At 41.2% G+C, this 16202-nt stretch overlaps 2 protein-coding genes across 8 annotated transcripts in view; one reads left to right on the forward strand and one right to left on the reverse strand.

Annotated features, from left to right (window-relative positions):
* The window catches only part of MTRR (5-methyltetrahydrofolate-homocysteine methyltransferase reductase), a 32172-nt gene extending 26287 nt beyond the window's left edge, over positions 1-5885 (reverse strand). Inside the window, exons 1-4 of one of the 5 annotated variants that reach the window (XM_075084307.1) lie at positions 5671-5885; positions 4669-4775; positions 4088-4188; positions 1670-1848 (exon numbers count right to left, since the gene is read on the reverse strand). In XM_075084307.1, the coding sequence (XP_074940408.1) occupies positions 1670-1813 (144 nt within the window). In that variant the 5' untranslated portion in view covers positions 1814-1848; positions 4088-4188; positions 4669-4775; positions 5671-5885. Of the gene's footprint in view, positions 1-1669; positions 1849-4052; positions 4189-4417; positions 4776-4855; positions 4968-5085; positions 5175-5670 lie in introns of those variants that run through there. The other 4 variants (XM_075084303.1, XM_075084304.1, XM_075084306.1 and 1 more) reach the window with 4 other exon arrangements.
* A 26-nt stretch (positions 5886-5911) lies between these two features.
* Positions 5912-14846, forward strand: FASTKD3 (FAST kinase domains 3). Of its 3 annotated transcripts, none has more exons than XR_012659096.1 (6): positions 5912-7346; positions 10342-10427; positions 11053-11162; positions 12304-12373; positions 13667-13781; positions 14561-14846. XR_012659096.1 is itself a non-coding variant. In XM_075084309.1 (6 exons), the coding sequence occupies exons 1-6, from the start codon at positions 5912-5914 to the stop codon at positions 14657-14659; spliced, it is 1968 nt and encodes a 655-aa protein (XP_074940410.1). In that variant the 3' UTR covers positions 14660-14846. The 3 variants fall into 3 exon arrangements, 2 of the variants coding, with proteins under 2 accessions (XP_074940410.1, XP_074940411.1); XM_075084309.1 differs by having other exon boundaries at positions 11000-11162; XM_075084310.1 differs by lacking the exon at positions 13667-13781 and having other exon boundaries at positions 11000-11162.
* Positions 14847-16202: the final 1356 nt, after the last annotated feature.

Below are 16202 nucleotides of genomic sequence, written 5' to 3' on the forward strand. Positions count from 1 at the left end.
GCAATCACAGCAATCAACCAAAGATTTATGACCTTTTCTCACCTACAAGAGAGTAGGTGAGAGGCACTAATTGGAAACAGCCAGTGTTTCTGAGACTTGAGCAGTATTTGACCATTCATTTTAGTATGACAACAGGACCACATTACGATTATTGGCTCTTTAGCCACCTGTTCCATCCAAAGACCTTCACAGCAATCCCTCTGAGTGATGACAAGGTCTGAAAAACACCCAACAGCCACATAAAGACAGGCCTTCTGAGAAATATGGATAAAACTTCCTTGCCTAAAGCATACACGCACACACACCTGCCTGAACCGTGCATGTAGAGGAATAAACTCTCAGATATAACATGCCCAAAGGATATAACATGCAAGCAAGCTCTTGCTGCAGTACATTATGTCACCCTGCCTTCCCCTCCCCAACTACACTTAAGCTTCTAGAAGTCCTCTTTATTTACAGTAAATGGTAAAGAAAAGCTTAAGTGATGAAACCTCCAAAGCTGTAGGAATTACTTTTTTCCTCAGTGCCCAATTTTCAGATTCCCAATTCAGTATATCTTTCTACCTCATCAATAACTCACAGCTCTGAGTTGTCTTGTGAAATTTGACAAAATAGACTTATTCAAGTGGCAGGCCAGTAACAGGGCTAGAAATATCCTGCCTACTACTTTCCTGAAAATAATCTCCAAACCTGTCAAATGCAGAAGAAATTAAATGGATGAATAAGGAGAATCTTCACAACCCTTGCTGTCTGCGTAAAAGTCTCTTTATAACACTTTGCTACGTACTCAGTGAACATTCATTCAAAAGCAGATGTCCAGCTACCCAATGCGTAGTGTATCTTCAAGCCAGCAACTCGCTAAAAGAGAACTAAATTATTTTTATAAACTTCTCACATTTTCAAGTGCATGGAAAAAAAATTCTTTTAGGTGTTATTTTCTGTTCGACTGATATGAAATACCAGGCTATCAAGTTTTGATTGGTTGGTTTTTTAAATGTTTTTGTTTGAGAACATACAGTTGAAAATACTTTGTGAAAGCAATTACAGCCCGTATTGCTTTTAGTTACAGACAGACACTAACAGTTTTCAGATCCTTACCCTTGCATAACAGCAAATAATAAAAACCCACTTCCTTGCTCCAGCCAAGCTTTTTATTTCTTTCTAGAATGTAACTTGAATGTACCCAGTGTGAACTGGAGTGCATATGCTAAGTAACTCAAGACCCCACAAAAGTTCAGGGTCATGCTGGAGCCCACAGTTAACAGAACACAGGACCTCAGTGCAACACAAAAACACAGGAAAAAAAAGCGTCATTTCTAACCACAGGAGAGCTGACCGGTAAATACAGACTTCATTCACTACTGCATACATAAATATTTTCCAAGAAGTCACTGCACTGTTGTTAGAAGGGAGACCAAAGATATATTCATTTACTGTTCTAATAAGAAAAATCACAAGAAAGATGTACCTTTGGCAGAAGGCTATTAAGTGTCTGTGAGTATTGGTCCAAATTACTGATTCACAGGAAACAAAAATTTAAAACCAGATGGTTATTTTAGGTGGGTGCATGTGCTCAGCCATCATGATTATTAACAGCCACCATTCAAGCACATGAAGAAAAATGCAGCTCTTAAATACCTATTTTTCAGAACAGCATGGAGTATCTCACCTTGTCCATTTCACTTATACAGTGCATATCAGCTTCAAGTCCATGGGCCCCTGCTTGCTGACATATTTCCTCAGCTATGGCTTTTGCCTGCCCCTTTTGTGTAGCATAGAGGAGCAAAAATCTCCTTTTTAAATCACAGCACATTTCCCAAAACAGGGCACTTTTTGTTTTTTAAGACACTGCAGGGGAAAAAGAAGAAAAAAAGTGAATTTATGGCATGCAGAACAGCAAGATTTTGCTTTCCTTATCAGATTAAAAGTAGATACTTTAAAGGATAGCAGTATTGGTGTTTAACTTGGAAATGAGGCATCTACTCTGAAGAGAAGCCATTTCTCACAACCAAGCTTTGTAGGCCAGGTTGCAAAGGACTCATGGCATTGGTCATATGTGCTGTACTGTCTTGATGTTGCGGTAATATTGCAGCCTCCCCAGTATCAAGAAACTAGTTTGTAAACATTACTATAGAGAAACTAGTTTCATCAAAAGATTTACTTTTTAATTATGTAAGTTATATTTTCCACTTTAAGTCAATGACTGCTTTGGTCACTTTCCTGAGATGTATTTGAAAACAAAACAAAACATAGACCTGATGAAGTCAAACTACAATGGCTGAGGGAAAAAAAAATTCTGTTTCCCCTTTTCTGAAATCAGTATTTTTGCCTGAATGCCTTTATGCTTTACTGTTCACTCTGTTTGTATTTTAGAACATGAACATTGGTTTTCATTTCATCTTTCAAAAAGGAGCCTCTTACACAACCGCAACTACAGAATTGACTGGTTAGGGCTTTTTCTCCTACAAATAAGCAACCATCTTTGCGAAATCTGCTGTAGTGTACAAGCAGTAGGATGAATGAGATGCATATCCTATTCACCTGTCCCATGAAAGTTTGAATGCAAGAAGTTTTCTTTCATGATTTTGACACCGACAGAACACAACAGATGTAAGGACAACTTCAAGAAGCAGTGAATAGAAGAGACAAGCAGAATGTCTCTTGTGCGTATACTACAAATTAATCTTCTGTCAATATTTTGTAGCTGCTATGGAGCTGCACTAGAACTCAAATACCTAGAATTACAGCCTGAGTAATTTTCAGGTCCCAACCTAAGTTTTTTTTCAGGTGCCTGGGCTCACTTTGCTGTATTTCACCTCTTGCTTCCACATAGATTCAACTACACAAAGCATTCAGTGCCCTAGCCACACACTGATTTATGGAAACCTGTGGCTAAGTAATTTGAGGCATATCTTTTCCTGTTTCTCTCAAGGAAAAACAAACATAGCTCAACCGCATAAGAAGAATACTGCATTCTATTTATATGGCTTGATATTTCTCCCTTGAGTATTGTGGGAGGTTTCTTCTATTAGAATTATTTTTTAAAGCATACTTGTATATCAAAAGTGGTAAAACTCAGCAATAGCTTCTTAAGAGTACAGTGCCTATACTATACATGAATTACAGAAAGGGAGGAAGACAATCAGTTTTCCACTGGGACCACACCATAGCACAGAAGCCTCTATGCACAAAAAGCTGAGGGGTGAGCTGCCAGCACTATAGCCAGGGGATTACCAACAGACTTCAAACAAAAGAGTCAGCCTGGGAAGATGTATAAGAGAAGCACGAAAGTTTGCAATAGTAGGGGGAGAAGAGAGGGTAACAGGAAGAACAGCAGTCATGATGTAGTCTGACACAGCCAGACGTCCTGTGACCCCTGCCTAGGCCAGGCAAGGCAGCCTCCCTGTAGGACGCTGTCAGCTGCTTCCACTCCAGAGAGTACAATAAGAATAATGGGCGCAAAAAATAGCTACCCACATCTTAGGTGCCTGTATGTGAACTTGCGGGGAGCTTTCTCACTGGTGTGTGAACTAGTAGATTGCACAAGAGACACAAAAGTTAGAGGAGCCACACCTCCCGCTGAAGGCCTGTGCAAACAAGAGAACCCACATGGCCAGAAGAGGGGATGGTGCTTGAGATGCTTCCCTCCTGAGAGAGGGGACTGTGCATGCATGTAGCAGGGCAAATGCGTGCTTGTGGGAAGGGGGGAGGCCACAATTAGACAATTCCTTGGAATTAGATATAGAAGGCTGTTTAAATATTTGTAGGCATTTATTAACAATTTGTAAGTGCCTAGTATCGTATCTGTTGTGCTGTTGATCTTGAATGTATAGTTTAATTAACCGGTTAAAGAGTAGTTAAATTAACTTCCTGCAGGTAATTATGTCCTTAATAGATCAATAAACTCCTTTGATCCTGATTCGATCAAAACTACACAAGTTGAGGAGTTTCTCCCTGTGAGAGCACCTTCTCTCTGTCATCAACCAGAAGAGCTTCATGCACAAACGATCAACTGATGCCTACTAAAAGAAAGGAAAATTAGTTATGCCTACCTGCAGATGAACACAGTCATAAACCAGAAACACACCTGCACTCAGATGAACATACTGCCCACAGTACTCTTGCTTTGCTGCGCTATAGACTCTTCAAAGACGCCATATTGCTTCCACTTGTGCGATATGAATTCCACTGAAATAAAGAGGGGGAAAAAATGGTTATTCTTGACCTTCGAGCTTTCTAGAGAATCCCTTTAACTTTAATAGTATTACCACACCAGCAGCCTTCAACGAGTTGATGTGTTGGCAGTTGCACATTAGAAAACAAAACAATGTTTAAGCTGGGAAGACAACTCAGAATTTAGTGGCTCAAACCAGGGCTTAACATGAAACTAAGGATAAAACTGCAAATTATAGCTCACCTGATCCAGTACTCAGCAAAGTCAAAAAACTAAGAGTCCACAAAATATAAACAGGGCGTCCGTGAGCTCCGTAAGTCACTGTGCTGTAGGTGCAAACGAGCCACCTAGCTTCACTGGAGCAGATGTGCTGGCCCTAGCAATTGCATAGCTGCACTGTAAGGCCAGGCTAGCTACTTTACGGCAAAAATGTCAAACCACGTGGTCACGGACAGGATAAAAACGCAAGAAACTTCTCTAGTGGCTTTACACACCTCTGTGCGGCTTTAAAGCAGATGGTGGGACCGTATCTTCAGAGCCATGAAGCCATTTCCATGCCTTTTTTTCAACCGTTAGTGACTTGCTCAGAATCACTTTCACTCTACGACCAAGAAAAATATAAAAAAAGACGAAAACTCCAATGAGACCCGCATGCGAAACCCACCACGGCCCAGGGCTGACCTTCCGTCCAGAGAAACTCGGCTGGACCAACGCGCCCCACGCTGGGAGGGGGGAGGGCCGGCCCTGAGGAGGGGCGGTGATTTTCGGGCGCTGAAGCCATATCAGCACCGAAAGGCCGCCCGTCGCCTCCCGGCCGGCCCCCGCGCTACCCCGCAGCGCGCCCACCCGCTGCCGGCCCGCGGGGAGGGCCGCCGCGTCCGCTGAAGGACGCGCTTTTGACCGATACGTACGGGGGGGGCAAATCCGGCTCCCGAGGCAAAGCGACCCGCCCGCGCACGGCCGCAGCACGCCGGAGCTCCGGCGCCACTGAGAAGGCGGCCGGGCCGTGACGGGCCGGGGCGGGGAAGGCGGCGGCTGGAGGTACCCGCCGGAAGCTCCCGGCAGCCCCGGCGCTGCCCGTCATGGCGGCGGAGGTGAGGCTGCCCGCGGGCTCGGAGCTCGTTCCCAGCCAGCAGCGAAGGGAGGAAGAGGACGGAGGGGGAGGCAGCAGTAGGCACCGGGGCAGGAGGGAGGCACCGCGTCCCCTGCCCGCCCCCCGCCGCTGTCGGCGGAGGGGGGCGTTGGGCTTGGGAGGCGGCGGGGACCGAGCGGCTGCGAGAGGCCGCCTTCGCCCGTCCCCCCCCCCCCCCACCCCCCCCCACCCCCACCGGCTTGGCGGCTGCGAGCCCCCCTCGCTCCGCTCCGGCCGCCGGTATCGGCGGTGCGGCTCTGCTGCCCGGCGCCCCCGGCCCGGGAAGGGAAGCGCCGTCGTGGCCGTCGTGGAGTTCCTGCTTGGGGAAGCGCGTCAGCCCCCCCCACCCCCCCCCACCCCGTACCCGTACGGAGACGGGGCAGCGATGCCTTGCAACCGGTCACGCAGCTCTCGCCGCTCCCGCAAGTTCCTCCTTCTCTGTGCGTTGCCTTGGGCTGGTGGTTGTGGGTGCGGGGTCATCCCAGTCGTGTCCAGCTGATAAAAGGGTCTTTTTGCTGCATTTTAATGATATTTGATGCTGTTTTCCAAACCGCGTATGTATTTTCCTTCCCCTAGGTATCTGTTGAGAACCTGCTCGATCCAGTATGGCTTTAATTAGCCAAAAAAGTTTCCAATTCTATTCATCCAGCACGCCAGTGAGCAGGTCCATTTTGATGACCCTAAGCAAAAGGTTGAGCTTTATAAGTGGGCAGCAAAAGCCCCAAAACTATAGTTCTGTAGCCATGAGGATGCTGTGTTTCAAAGATAAATCTCAGTATATGTTTTGTAGAAAAAACCACGTACAACTGCGGATACAGTCTCTTTCTGTTAATGAAACTGTGCATCTTTGTGGAGATACTGGGAAAAGGCCGAAGGCTGATAACGAGTGGATGGATGAACAACTGTTTTTCAAGAAGTTGAACAGCCTTTGTACATCGGAAGAGATTTTTTACTTTCTTAGCTCTCTGGAAGTCATGTCTGATACTATGGCATCAGGAGCCTTGCAGAGGATTTGTGAAGTTGAGGTGGATGACAACGGTCTGAAGAACCCTGAAGGAGTGTTAGAGAATGAAGTTTTCAGGGCCTTGTGCTTCCAGTTTGAATTTGAATCCTCAAAGCTGTCAAACACTGGGCTGCTGAACGCGTTGCAGGCTTTGATAAAACTACGTGTAGATCCCCAGAGTACGCTGATGACAAGCTTGCTTTCAGAAGGTGAGGAACGGCTTCATAGAGGGCAGTTGACTCTGAAAAATGTGTGTGCTCTTGGGGAGAGTTTGCTTGAGTTGGAAGGCCCAAGCTGTGCGACGCTGGAACAAATCGTGAACCACATGCAAGAAAAAGACATTGAGAAGTGGAGTCCTAGGGAAATGGCGATGGTTTATAAGATGCTGCAGGTGACTGTCAGGGAAGGGGAACAATACCAAGACTTGATAAACAGAATGAACAGTGTCACTTTAACCCTAGTTTCCCAGCTAAGCCCAAAGTTCACAAGCATAATACTGAATTCACTGGTGGCTCTTCATCAGACTCGGGCAGTTCCCTTAGTGACAGCACTGTGCAAGCACTCTGTGAAGCATATTCCATATTTCACAGGTGATGAACTGGTAAATGTACTGGAAGCCTTCCTATACTTTGGACATCGTGAACAACTTTTTACAGAGGCACTGGAGACACATGTTCCCAAGTCCGTCTTTACCATGCATCCTCAAACAGTCAGCAAAGTCATGCAGTATTGCTGCCGAAAGACGATCCTTTCTAAGCCCATCTTTGATGCAGTGGCAGAAGGTTTCATTTCTGATGCTGACAGATTTACCACTGACCAGATTGCTGAGTATATTATACCATTTGGGACTCTTAACTATCTCCCTCCAAGTGCTTCTCCCTTGTTTAGGAAGCTTGAAACCATACTGCATACTCGCTTTAATCACTTTCAGCCTCGCACTTTGCTGAACCTGCTGCACTCATGTGTCCTTATTCAACGTTATCCTGTAAATTTTCTGCCAAGAATATTTAGTCCCTATTTTCTGCAGCAGCTTCAAGGTAAGGAGCAGTGTTTCTCTTGCTACATTCCACATTTCTTTCTGTTACGTGGTGTGTCTCTTGTCAAGAACCCATTTGTTATCAGTTACACCTGACAAATCAACAATGACCTGACTAAGGTCACTGGAGAATAGTGATCAGGAGGCCAAAGATTGTTGCTTCCTTGTCAGAGTTGCAGGTGTCTTTCAGTTTATATTATTTAGAGGAGTTTTAAAATTGCCCTGTACAATCTTAAATGGAGATTTGAAATCCCTTCAAATTTTTATTTCAGTAAATCCTTCTGCTTTTCTAAAAAATACTGACCCTCTAGTTTTCCCCACGTCCTTTGTCTCATATAGGTTTTTAGATGCTAAATTATTCTCTGCATGAAGTGTGTTACTTTTAACTCTGGCTGTTTAAACTTCTTTGCGTATGTAGTGACCAATGCGAATACTCACGCTGAGTGAGGCTATCTTACTATGAGACTGGTAACACCAGGCAGGCTAGTGAGACTAGTTATTATGGAACTAACAAGACTGACACCAAAAGTAGTAGATATTTTTTTTTTTTTTGTGACGGTGATACTTGGCATGATGCATGAGTGATGTAAAACAGTTTAGTGACTCTGGGTTCATTTTACTCTAAATTGTTGCATTGTAATGGCTGCCACTTGAGGGATGTGGCATAAGGGTGGAACACTGGATAGTGTGTCCTGAGACTTGACTTTTATTCTGGGTGTAGTCCCCTCATTTGCTTTGCAGCTTTGGGAAGTCAATTCACCTTTTTGTGTCTTTTTCTTCCCCCAAAATTGTTTACTTTGACCTCGTACTCCTTAGGGTTGGGACTGGCATTCTACTCAGGGGCTAGCCCAGGGGAGGATGTATTTCAAAAAATGAAATACTAGTAGTACTGGTTGTGAAGCTAAAATAATTACCTTCTGCTTGTGCGCTACTGGTTAGATTTAAGATTTTGCTGCATGTGTTTTTAAAGTTAAGTCCTTTGTGACTTTGCATAATCCTTATTTCTGGATATTTTCCTAAGCATCCAAACCACTCTCTGAGTTTCTAAGGGCAAGGTGCGTGACGACAGTTGTCAGAAAACCTCTTCATAGCCTTTAAAATAGGGACTAAATTATAATATGCAAGAGAAGTTGCAATAACTATTCCACAGCTTACTTATAATTGTGGCACATGCAAGCTTACCTATTAGTACAGAAATAATTCATTGTTATATTTTTAAAAATAGTCTAAAAATTCTTAAACTTTGGTCAAGATTAGTACAAATTCTAGAAAGAAGTGAGGTGAAGTGTAGCATTGGGACAAAAATAAATTAAATTACTGTTGTTGATAAGAATGTGTTACAATTATGTACACAGAATTTGTAAGCCTCAGGCAGTACAAAATGTGTTTTTCAAATACTGTTTTGCCTTCTGATTCGAGTAAGGTCTATTGCACATAAGGGATTCTAGTGCTTTATTCCTCACCATCCATCAGGCTGCGTCATGTCCAGCTTTTCAGGTGGGGGTAAGGCAGAACCAGGTATGGACTTCTGTTGTCGCCTCTACTCTTCTTTCAGGATAAGGATTATTGTATTATATTCTTGCTTCTGACTTGGTTGTATTTCTCTGTCATATTAAATTACGATCAGCTTGTGAAAGCTGAAAAGGGTGAATAGATAAAGCTGGAAAAACTAATTTTCAGTGCATAATTGTTGGCATAATTAAAATAGAAGTGAGATCTGAACCAGTAAAATGTAACAGCATCATAAATGTGAGCAGTTAAGGATAGGCTGATATGTTTGGGTTTTTTAGTTATCTAGATAAAAATGTAAATTGAATCCTAAGGCTCACATATGTTTTAATGAGGCATAAAGATTGGTGCTTCGTCCTGGTTTTTAAATTAACTGCAACAGATTCTAGGTTAAAATTATGTGATTCTTCTTCCCACTGGCATCCTGTCTGCTGACTACACCCTTCTGGTAGGGGCTTCCTGTATGGCCATCTTTGTTCTGAGCCCTGAGCTCCTTTCCTTTCCACCTCTGAGCACGCACTACAGTCCCATCCTTGGCCCTATGTCTTACCATACTGAGGAAAACACTGTGAAATTTAAGTGTCTACCCCATGGTTTATCGCATCTTGGTTAGGAGATCTCAGAGTCTGCTCACCTGCTGCTTCTAGACTGTCTTCTCTGCAAGGGCTGCCTTCACCTAACTGTTTTGGGTTTTTTCCTGCCCCAGTCTAGTAAGTTTCTGAACATCGCCCATGTGATAGCCTGTCCTTGGCTCTAACTATTACATAATCCAGCATTTTTGGACACAAACCTATTCTTATGTCTTTTAAAGTTCTGAAGCTGATACTTGGAAAACGTGAAACAGCATAGTACCAGTTACTTTGAGTGTGTTCTTTTAAGTCAATATAAAGCTATTCCACTAGAGTGGTCAGAACAGGAACTTCAGAAAATAACCTGCATGATTAGCATCTTACACTACATCAGGATTTTGCCATTCTGTAATAATTCTTTGCATGTAACATGAAATATTCTTCAAGAATACACCTGTAAACAGATCTCCAGAAATTATGCAGTATTATCTGCTACTTCCAGATTAAGAAAAACAAAATCTGAATGAAACAATGAGATCCTGGGGTTATAACTTGGGGAGAGAGGGCTGTAGGAAGAAGGAAATGGGGTATTTCTCAGAGACCTCAACTCAAACCTATTCCTTCCTGTAGAACATCCTGCACCTCTCAGATCCTCATTTTTTGGGGAAAGAGTATGACAGTCTTAACTAAGATCTTGCTAGTTGTATATTTTTTTTAATGTTGATGATACTTCTGCAAATCATTTCCTCATTTTTCTAAGTACATCATTTCACAACTGATCTTTCTGTTCATTCAAACTGTGATCAAGGGGGATAATGACCAAGTAGCACACTAAACTGAATAGCTTTTCCTGAACTTCTGCATGACGGTTTGTGTAAAGATACTTTACACCTGAAAGCCTGAATATTTTTGTTTCAGCTCAGCCGCCTGGTTTGGACAGAATTGTTACCTCTCAGCTAACCCAGCTTTTTCTGACTGTTACCCTGGAGTGCCCATTTTATGAGGTATGGTACGTACGAAACCAGAACTGATGTTAGCAAGAGGCGACAATGTCGTTAAGGCCCTGTTGATAATTAGTTGAAGACTGTCTTTCCCATAAAAACAATGGAATTGGACAAAACAGTGTTTTTTCCCTTGATCAAAATATGAAGCATTTCTACCTGCTTGATTGACTTGATATATTTGTATGTTTGACAGGACTGACTACCTGTAAGTTAAAGTGCTTTTTGAGTATTTCCATGTACTTTTCCAACAACTGTTCCTTTTTTGTTTGACTTGTGAAGTCTTGGAGAACAAAAGAGATCAGGCACTTTGATGTTAGCCTGACTGCAAAGGAATGGAAACAGCTGTGCATTTCATGAGCAGTATGTTCAGTGTGACAGCATGGAGGCTTGCTAAGAATATCGTGGTCATGGCTTTTTGTTTTAAGTTTCTAGCAGATCATACCTCAGACTGTAAGCCTCACAATAGACATGGCTTTGAAATGTACAGAATACATTTTGCTACATTAATATGAAGTAGCAAAAATGTTACCTTCCTTTTTCTTTTCTTTGATTTGGTTTTCTGCATTACATAGGGTCCCAAACTCCTTCCAAAGTATCAAGTAAAGGCCTTTCTCACGCCTCACAGTTCCATGGATGTTCACCTCCTGAAAATGGTGAAGACTGGATTACTTTATTTACTGAAAAAAAGAACATATTTTGCATCAGAGGTATCAACACCATATTTCTATACAGTTGGTAAGTAACATTTCTTTAGATTAATAATAACGTGTAGTTATTCTGTCAAAACTTCAGGCTCAGTTACTTTCCAGAAATAAAAATGATTTATTTCATTCCCTTTGTGTGTATTCTAAATTGCGCAAATATGGAAAAAGTAAACTGGAATACAAAACTCTGTAGAAGGTCTGAAATGAGGAAACATTATAGGAACTTTAAGTAAATGTATTTTTGAAGTGAGAACGAACAGGGAGAGAAAAGAACTGCAGCAGTACTTGGAATTTGCACAGCCAGTCTGTACTGAAAATAGCTGCTAACTTCTGTATTCTCTGTTTTTACTATCAGCTCCCTTTTTACTTAGCCTGTAAACAATTTGTATAATGTTACGCAAAATGAGGCAATGCCACTTGCCTGATCTCTCTGCGTTGGTGGTGAGTAGAGAAGGGGAGAGCTGGAGGGTTGTCAGCCCTCTGCCCTGCTCAGCTGGGCTCCTCTCCCCTTAGCAAGAACTGTTGACTTCATATGGTCAGTGGGTGTTTGTGGACTGGAAGAGAGGAGTGAGCAAAACAGTGTTTCATGTGCCAGGAAAGGAAACTGAGAGAGGTAGTGAGAGGAAAGATGTGTGCCCTGGATGAGTACAGGATAAAGGTGTTGAGGGAAGGGTCTTTTGGACCCCATGGATGTCGTAGGGATGAAAAAAAAAAAAATCGAGAGAGGGATGACTCCAGAATTACTCTGCGTTTCAGCTTCCATGTGGGGTGCAAGTTGGCAGGGTGTAGGTTCCAAGCTCTGTTTGCAGATTGACATAATCTATAAAATTAGGGAATTAGTGAGAAAAATAAAAGGGGGGGAAGAGAAAGTCTCTCCCCAAAGCCGTTAAAGTTCCAGAAGCCCTGGCCAGCCCAGCAAAGTGCCATTTAACTACATTATGGGTTTTAGTGGATTTGGGATACTGCTTTGCTGTATCTGTTACTAAGTACACTCATTTGTGTTAAATAAACTATACACATCTTTTACAAGCCTCTGTGATTCAGAAAAGAAGTATTGTGATAGTATTTGAGTTGTTTTATAAAACAATGAACTGGCCGAGAATGAGAATTACAGTAAACAGTTTGTTATATGAAATGAGTTTTAATGTCACTTCTCTTCTCATCTATGCTAGATATTGAGATTAAATTAGATGAAGAAGGTTTTGTATTGCCTGCTGCCCAGTGTGAAGAGGTACACAGACGGTAAGAGAATAGAAGAACCACTGGTAAAATGTTAACACTGACAAAGAGCATCCGGGGTGAAACCCCAGCAAAATTTAAGCTCATCAGAGTTTTGCCATTGACCTCAGCAAAACTAAGGCTTCACACTGAAACCCCTGGCAAAAAGACAAAGTTGGCAAAATTAACGATCTGCACTTTTTCATCATTATTTTGCCTCCTGACTATACAGGGCCAGACAATTAGTCTTTTGTCCCAGTGACAGGATCAAAGTGATCCTATTTGGTGTAATGTATTTTGACCTTCTGTAATTAATTTTCAAATTAAACCCAAATTAATTCTAATTGAGCATGTCTGCATAGATTTAACACAGTTTAAGTCAGTTTGAGTTCAAAAATTTACTCTGTAAGGAATCCTGTGTAATGAGGATATCTGCTACAGATGCTGTTTTTATTGAAAAAAATGCAGAGGTGTGTTTAAAAAAAAAAAAAATCTGCTAAACAAGGATTATTTTGAGAAACCTTGGGTACGAAGTTAAGCAACCTGCCTGTGTGGTACTTGCAACTGCACTTCTGTGGATAAAGCAAAAGCCTTTGAAAAGGTTATGTATTCTCCAGCTTAACCTTCACAGGACTCAGAGACTAATATAGGTTCTTTCAAAAATCCCATGCATAAATGTTTAAGAACGAGCTTTGTTTTTTTTTGTTTTTTTTTTTTTTTAATTACAGCTTTCATGTGTAAATAAGGTCACAATATAATTAACACACTGAAAATTAAAGCAACTTTTTTACAGTGGATATACAAATTTTGGTTTAAGTTGATGTGATTTTTATCACCAAGGAGAAAAAATGTAGTTATAATCCATGATGCTGCCAACCGTACTTACAAGTTTAACTTAAACAGTTAGTTTAAACTTACTTGAACAGGTTTAACAGGTGCACTAATGAGTTGAATTAATTTAGCTGCTGAAAATGTTTTCAAGCTGAGATGAATATTTTGTATGTTTTTCCTTCTAGAAGAATTCAAAATGGCTTACCAGTAGTAGCATTAAAAATATCAAACTGTTATTAAGTTGTATGGTAATTTTAGTTTGGAGCATATAAATAAGCTTTTCAGATCAGTTTCACTAAGCTTCAGGCTTTCCCCTTCCCACCCTTAAATTGACTGATTTAAATTGTCCTGAACTAGGTAACTCCCATCCTACATCATCAAATTCTAGGATGTATTAGAGAGTCATAGGGGAGGCGTTGTCTCATGCTTCTTAGGAACTGCAGTAGTTGTGGTGATAAAAATAACTACACTTGTGCTTGATTTTAGAATTGCCCTCTGTGTTGATGGCCCAAACAGATTTTGCATTAATAGCTGCAATCTGCTGGGAGAAGAAGCTATTAAACAGAGACATCTTCAGTTACTTGGTTATGAAGTTGTACAGGTAAAGTCCAAACACAGTCCTTTGCTTGTGCTCTGGCTAACAAAACAAGTGAAAAATGATTATTTTATAATGCTTGAAACTGTAGTTGCAATTACTTCCCAAGGCAGATGTAGTCCTGTCCTTTCTATATTATGTCCTCTCTGCCTAGCTTTTGCCTTTTTGAGGACGTTGCAGGAATTCCTTTTTCTTCCTTGGATCAATTGGTGTGTTCTGCCTCTGTTTTCTGCCAAATAGTGGCTCTGTGAAAAATTACTTGTCTGCAGTGATTAAGGTTCAAATCTTGACTTAAAGGAAAACGATGTCTAAGAGTTCAATAGAATTGGGATTTTGAAAACAATTCTTAAAAGGTCTAAATTTGGAGTTTAGAAAGGGGAGTTAAAACCAAAAAAAAGGAACGGTTTTCTATTGTAAATAATATTTTCACAACAGAGTATGTCCTTTATTTTGCCCGTGGAATTAGTAGGGGTATTGTTATCTTTAGACATACTTTGGACCAAAACAATTACTTTTAGATTTTCGAGATTGTCTTATCCATTTATAATCACTTATCACATAAGCCTAACTCCATTACATTTAACTTTGTTCAAACTGTGCTGGATATCACTCTTTATTCTACAGTAATCTCTACTCAAGTGATTTACAGCCCAATAATAGGATTAAAAGTTTAATTATCATGTTTTAAAATTCTTTGTGTAATTTGACATCTGTTAATGAACATCAGTCTTACCCATTTGTTTATTAAAAGGTATTTCTGGCAATCATTTTTGTTTTGTTTCCAGATTCCGTTCTATGAAATAGAGAGCCTACAAAATTGCAGAAAAGTGGCAGAATATCTACACAAAAAAATCTTTCCTCATACATACGGACTCGGCTGCTGACACTGGAGAATAATACCAAATCACAGGCTGACCTCCTGTACTATAAAGTGTAAATATTATGCATGGAAGAACAATACTGTTTTCTAAATAACTCTACTTAAGATAACTTGAGCTTCTGAATGTGAGACCTTCCAATATTTGGAACAATTGGCATGTAAAGAGTAATAAAGAGCAACATATTTTCTAAGCTTTGTGTAAATATTTATTATAAGTTAACAGGTGTAAGTGACAGTCAGTGCTGAGTTTAACAGCTGCAAATGGACAGATGTGACTATACTGGCTGGTGCTGAATGTACAGTGTGTGCCAGGCTACCTACCAATTGGGGCTTTTCTTGACAGTATAAAAAGAAATTGTCCAATTTACTCGTAGCTTTTTGTGTGATTTCCCAAGTGTTTCATCAAAGTAAAATTTGCAGTAGTTGCACGGGCAGTATTGGCATATTGCTCAAATACTTAAGAGATGTAGAGTGCTGCTCACTAAATAGCAATGCCTTACAGAAAATGAGAGCGTTTTAAAAAGATTCATTTTGTAGAAGAACCGCTGCCACAGGGTAGTGGACTTGCACAGCTGTCTCTGCGGGGGCCACCCTAGGTTCTGGGTATGTACTATTTGCAGTTTTGTCTTTGGTGGCAGTTTTACCCAGACTGGCTAACTGGGGTCATGTATGTGCTCCAGGGTCCCTTCAGTCTACAAGCTGCCATTTGAGCCTAAACTGAAACTCATTACGCTCTGAAGCCCAGAAGAACTGTCCCCTGTGCATTCTTTTTTATGTACGAGTGTAAATTCTGGCAGAAGGGTGGAACTGAGAACTGGAAACAGTAACCACTTCAGCGGGAAAAAGTGTGCCCTAACTTTGGTCAACATGTTGCTTTAGATGGCCAAAGGGAAAATAACATAGCCGTAGTTCTGATCACATAACACATACTTGGTGAACTGCCATATAAAACCCATGTTCAGGTTAGCTTGTGCATCCTGTCCCATGTGGAATTATTATGAGTGGCAAAGCAGAATTCCCAGCATCACCTAGTTTGATTTTAACTATTACAATTTGATACAAAAAAGGTGAAACTTTTACATCCTTGAAGCTCTATGTATTTCACCAGTAGATACAGATGTGACCATTTTTTCCTTCCAAGGCTACTGTCAATAACTTCTGAGTTGTGGGTGTCCATCAATTGTTCCAACCACCCCTGGAGAATTTTTGGATGCAAAATCCAGATTCAAAATACAGTTTACATTGTGTCATGCTGTGCATTCTGTTCATGTTAATTTGATGCATGTGTAAAACCCTTACCCACAGTAGTATGTCAGCACTGACAGGTGAGGGAATACCTGGAGATAACGAGATACTTCCCACCATGTAATAGGAAGCTTACAGCACATCAGTAACGTAACAGTTGTCATACTAGCAAAAGAGAAATTAAAGAAGAATGACTGAAATGTCTTTGTGGACATTTATAAGGAACTTCTCCCTAATAGAGAAGAAATTGTTGGTATTCTTTTGGCACTAACTGAGCACTGAAGGAAGAAGTCAACCACTCG

This window comes from Phalacrocorax aristotelis, chromosome 2 (assembly GCF_949628215.1).
Source record: "Phalacrocorax aristotelis chromosome 2, bGulAri2.1, whole genome shotgun sequence".
Lineage (NCBI taxonomy): Eukaryota > Metazoa > Chordata > Aves > Suliformes > Phalacrocoracidae > Phalacrocorax > Phalacrocorax aristotelis.